The 5608-nt window shown below is 40.2% G+C and overlaps 1 protein-coding gene across 1 annotated transcript; it reads left to right on the top strand.

Annotated features, from left to right (window-relative positions):
• Positions 1-1359: 1359 nt before the first annotated feature.
• LOC311002221 (GTPase IMAP family member 4-like) lies at positions 1360-3393 on the top strand. Its single transcript, XM_083993507.1, has 2 exons — positions 1360-1478; positions 2558-3393. The coding sequence occupies exons 1-2, from the start codon at positions 1472-1474 to the stop codon at positions 3385-3387; spliced, it is 837 nt and encodes a 278-aa protein (XP_083849633.1). The 5' UTR covers positions 1360-1471; the 3' UTR covers positions 3388-3393.
• Positions 3394-5608: the final 2215 nt, after the last annotated feature.

Below are 5608 nucleotides of genomic sequence, written 5' to 3'. Positions count from 1 at the left end.
CTCCTGAAACTCAGTTTAGATTTTTGTCCATTGTGAGATTTTGCCTGCCTCATTTTCTTTTCTCCTTTGTTTCTACGTAGTTTGCCGCTGCCTCCTGCACCGCAGCCTTGCCCAGCCTCACCCAAACTTGCACTCCAGCTCCACACCAGCCTGTGTCATTAAAATCTTAAACCTGCTATCTGCCTCCTGAGTCTGCATTGTGGGTCCAGCTTTCTGCTCTTTCCCTAACAGTTACACCATGAACACTGGGCTTCATTGTGTGTGTGTGTGTGTGTGTTAAATCACCTATAAATTTTCCATTTCCAGTAAAGTTAAAGCAGAAGTAAGCGATCCGGTCGTTTTGGCCAATGCTGCGTTCCAGGCAGGCTTTTGAAACCGTAAATTACAGCTTCAAGTCACAACTTACGACTTTGTAGCGTTCCAGGCAACCCACTCGTGTTTTTCCAACCTGTTTTACCTGTGAAAGTCACTATAACGGCCACTCGTAACTTCCGACCCGTGAACTCGTACCAGATCGAACTGGGGTACAACTTCACAGGTCGGAAAAACACGAGTTACGGGCTGCCTTGAACGCACCATAACAGTCCTCGTCCCTACGTCACCACATTCACGGCGTCCCTTGGCTGCACACACAGCCCTGCATGCTGTTCTCTCTCCTCATTGGATAAAAACTGTAGGATAGAGAAATGTTTTCTCCTCGGCTCAGAGCAGAGCAGAGTGACTGACAGACCCGCGTTTCGGTCCAAACACTCTATGTAAGTGATTGCTGTCGGAAGATATAACTATTTAAGACTTATATTAACACAAATATATCACTTACTTCTGCTTTAAATAAACTGCAGCAACGGGGAAACACAAAGTCCTCACACTTTTCATTCTGACTTTGCAGTAGCTCCTTTACATCCTGTCTAGTGTGTGTGTGTGTGTGTGTCTTTAGAGGGGAGGGGTCATTGGGGGAGAGACTGAGCAATGTCTGGTTGCTGCAGCCCCGGGAATCTACAGAGCTTTGTCTGCTCTGAGGATGTGAGGTTATCAAAATTACATTTGTGTATATTAAAATTTTTAAATCTCAATAACACACATAGGAACAAAAACTTACAACTGTTTATTTTGTAAATAAAGGTTTGAATCACTTTATTCTTTTTATTCATCTGGGCAGGCAGGGGTTGTGGATTGGAGGGGGGGGGGTTCTCTACCTGTGACTTTAGTAAATAATTTTTGTTCACCTTACTGTTTGTGTGTCATTTTTTGCGACTGGGTCCAGTTCCTTTTGTAATCATTAACAGTTTGAACTCAATAACAAACCCCATGCACCTAACATTGGAAGTTCATCACAAAGTCCCATTAAGAGCAGCCAAGTCGAGTGGAAGCAGCACAGCAACAGGAAAGCAGCCAGAGAGTAAACACACACACCAAGTCACTCAGTCTGTTAGACTGGACTCCTCGCCGTGTCGACTTCTTCTTTCACATCATGGGTGGTGAGTTTCATTCACTAATATCAAAATCGCTTTGTGAACACAGAGTGGACTTCAGTTCACACACTGTAAAATGTTAAAGCCCCAGTACGGAGCTTTTAACTTGATACACAAAAGTCTCTGGTTTCTGCTGATGTGTCTCTGTTACCTACAACAGCAAATGAGCCCAACAGTGTGAAGATACGCTATTTCTAAGTAGTCTAATTCTATACCTCTGGAAGGCATGGTCGGGTCGGACCACTGACGAAACGATACAAATAGATACATCACACTGCTAAAGAAAAAACAGAACAAGACAGAAAATCAGAGTGAGACTAAGAAACGAAGGTCTATAGCCTACTCACCGGTGTGAATGTGGTATGAACGAATAATAGTTTCTGTACGAGCTTTGGGTATCGATAGAAAAGCGCTAAATGTAAACCATTATTGTTATTATTCGCACCAAATTAGCGTTGAGGGTGAATACGGTGAATCATGCTTTTTCTCCTAAACCATCTGGCTGTTTCCTGACGTGTCCTGTAAAAATGGCCACCATGCCCATGGCTCTGTTATTTGTTTTTCAGCCTTTTCAGTTCAACACCCACTCTCACCAAGATCGTATTAATTTACGTGACCACCAGCTGCTTAATTTGCAGCACATTTAGGATAATCAGTCAAAACAGTCAGTCAGTCAGTCAATGTTTTAAGTTTTGTGCTTTCATCATAAAGTATCAGTAGATGATATCTATCAAACACATGACCTATGCACCATATTTTTGTACCGTATGTACAGATACTTGTTGTTTTAAACTAGGACAAATTAATCATTAGTCAAGACTGGCAACCCTGCACCAGATCTACAGAGATCATGACATAGACAAACACGGTCTTATCTGTCCGGGTTGATGCTGTTTGTATAAACTCATTAACAATCACCATAAAATAAAATAGAGCCACAGAGACTGTACATTCCATGTCATTCTCAGTCTATCATGTAGGTTTCGTATTTCCTACATCTGACACTTAATATAGGTAGGCCTATGACATTCTTAAAGACATTGTTGGGTAAAAATAAATGTTTCACTATTTTCTCCTAATGCCAGATGCAACATGGAGGATCATCCTGCTTGGAAAAAGTGGAGTTGGGCGCAGCAGCCTTGCCAACACCATATTTGGAGAGGAACTGTTCACTGTCAACCACGGTATCAGCTCTTCAAAGAGAAAATGTGAAGCTCAAACTGGATCCATCAATGGACAGAGGCTCACTTTGGTCGACACTCCTGGGTTCATTGATCCAGACAGGTCTGAGGAGGAACTGAAGCCTGAGATACTTGGATGTATCTCTCAGTGCTCTCCTGGGCCTCATGCTTTCCTTATTGTGTTCAAAGTGCAAACATTCACAGAGCAGGAGAAGGATGTCATCACTAAAATCTGTCAGTACTTCTCTGAGGAAGTTTTAAAATATGCTGTAGTCGTCTTCACATGTGGCGATCAGCTCCCTGAGGGAACAAAGATTGAAGAGTTTGTCAACCAGAACAAAGATCTGAGTGATCTGATGAAGAAGTGCAGTGGTCGGTGCCATGTTGTTGATAGTAAATATTGGAAAAACAAGCAGCAGGATGAATACAGGAGCAACCAGTTCCAGGTGGCACAGCTGTTCAACACAATAGAGAAGATGGTGATAGAAAACAGAGGAGGCTGCTACACAGCAAAGATGCTGCAGGAATGGCAGGAACAAAAAGAGAAGAACATTGAATCACCATCTTTTCTAAACATCAAGTATTTGAAGACATTTCTAAGTAAGAGATCGGTGATGGCTGCTGGAGCAGTGATCTTTGGTGTGCTCCTCATCTCAAAAATGATGAAAACCAAAGCAGTAATACACTCTATGCCAGTGATTGCCAACCTTTTTTGGCCCGTGACCCCATTTTGACATCACAAATTTCGGCCGTCAAGTTCTTGAGTGTGTTTTTAATAGAAACTCTTCTCAGCATGGATGGATGGTTTTGCTTTTTGCTTTTCTTTTGTATTGTCAGTCTTAGTACTTTTTCATATTTTTGAGCAAGGAAAAATACTGTATGTCTGAATTCATCCATGAAAAGAGTGGAAAGGACTCATCATTCAACTGTGGTCAGCTCAAACTCAGTTGATCAATGTAGGCCTAGTTCAAAAATATGTGGATCTGCAGGCTTTGCTTGTAATTGTCTCCTTTATTATTAGACACTGGGGCGTTGTTTAGCTCAGTGGGTAGAGCAGGCGCCCCATATGCAGTGGCTATAGCCCTAGCTGCAGCCGGCCCCGTATTGTTTCTCTTGACTGTGCTATCAATGAAAGGCAAAAAGTATTAAAAAAAATAATAATAATAAAATAAAAATAGTATGGACACTTGTTGATATTAGTTAGGTGTTATTATGCTCCATAATATATTCATGTTTTATTGCCCTGATGTTCAGCTGTCAACATGGGTTACACATTTTGTTGTTCAATTTCTATTTCTGTAGTAAGATAGTCCATGCAATTTTACCTACAGCCTATTTCTATCTTTTTAGTAATACAGTAAGTGTTTTTCCTTTCATTGTAATTTTTGAACACCGAGGACCTTTGTTGTCTTAACACTCATACTGATATGTTTTTGTTGTTGTTTCTTTTATATATATTTTTATTTTATTTTATCCCACATAAGACGCTCATGTAACAAACTACAGAAATGGGGAAAATAAAATAGGTTAAACAACACGCAGACAGAAAAATAAAAATAAAAGTACAAAAAAATTAAAAAAAAAAACCCACCAAACATCAAAAAATAATAATAATAAAAAAAAATAATAATAATAATAATAATAAAAAATAATAATAAGAGACAATTTATAAGATTACCACAGATTACCTATACATCTTTCAGTTACTAAGAGTCATTCAATCATTTGTGAAAAAGATAAATAAAAAACTACTACAGCCGTACAGTTTACATGATAGAAAATAGTTGAGGAAAAAGAAAAAGAATAAGAGGAGGGGAGTGTAGCCTACCCAGCCACTACCTCTATGAAGGAGCACCAAGTCCTGTGGAAGCTCTCTTCAGAGCCCCGCAGAGTAAATCTCAGTTTTTCCAACGCTAGGTGTTGCATGGCATCTCTCCTCCACCTGGTGGTGTTCGAGGATACTATGCATCCGAGGAGGCAGAAACCCCATGGCAAGCTGTAAAGATGACAGCAGGGGCCGTCAAAGATGACGCCCTGTGTGTCATTGATAGCACAGTCGGATTGTTTGACAGAATTCTACATCCACAGTCAGGACAGGATGGAAAGCCAAAATGACTTGCAAATTTTGAGGGCACATGATTAAAACATCATACCTCGCAATAAAAACTTGCTATCAGCTACCTTTAATCCATCGCTTGATTATGTTTATTCATATACTGGATAATAAAAATGAATGAAAGGCGAAAGCTATATAAAAATGATTGTCACTGTTGAAAACTAACATCACATTTTTTGTTTGTGCTTTCTGGCTGAATAAAAGTAGATTGTACTCTTTATCAAAAAGGTTAATAGTTTTGATCATTAATGATAACAAACAATATTGATGATAACAAGCTCTGATGTTGCTGTAAAATTAATGTACTATCATCACTGATGTTAAATTAATGGGAGCGTGCCTATGTTCCACTTCCCACAGCCCTATGTTCCCACGGCCCTATGTTCCCACAGTTCTAAGGTTTTCCTCAAAATTAGGCCCTATGTTCCCACTGGACTCTCTCTACCTATCTGGACTCTATCTATCTGGCCTGTCTAGCCTCTACCTGGTCTTTTTACTAAACTTAACCAACTCTTTTCTTCATTGCCTAAACCCAACCAATGGTGGGACCAAAGGGCTGTGGGAACATAGGGCCTAATTTTCAGTGACAACAAAAGTTAGAAATGTGGGAACATAGGGCTGTGGGAACATAGGAATGACCCCAAATTAATAAAGCAGCATAGATGTGTAACATGGGACATCTGAGTGTACTTTATGTCTCTTGTTGTCTTAAGTTTTGCACCACAGCAGGGTTTCTTCCTCTTTAATTTCTTGTTTGAGTATGGGGGAGGGGATGAAATCCCAAAATAGCCCCCTCCCTTCAACTGGCACATCAAATTGAAAGTGAAAGCAGAGTGAGA

The sequence above is a fragment of the Trachurus trachurus genome (assembly GCF_905171665.1).
Source record: "Trachurus trachurus genome assembly, chromosome: 18".
NCBI lineage: Eukaryota > Metazoa > Chordata > Actinopteri > Carangiformes > Carangidae > Trachurus > Trachurus trachurus.
The sequence above is the reverse complement of the archived record's forward strand: the minus strand, read 5'-3'. Positions and strand labels throughout refer to the sequence as shown.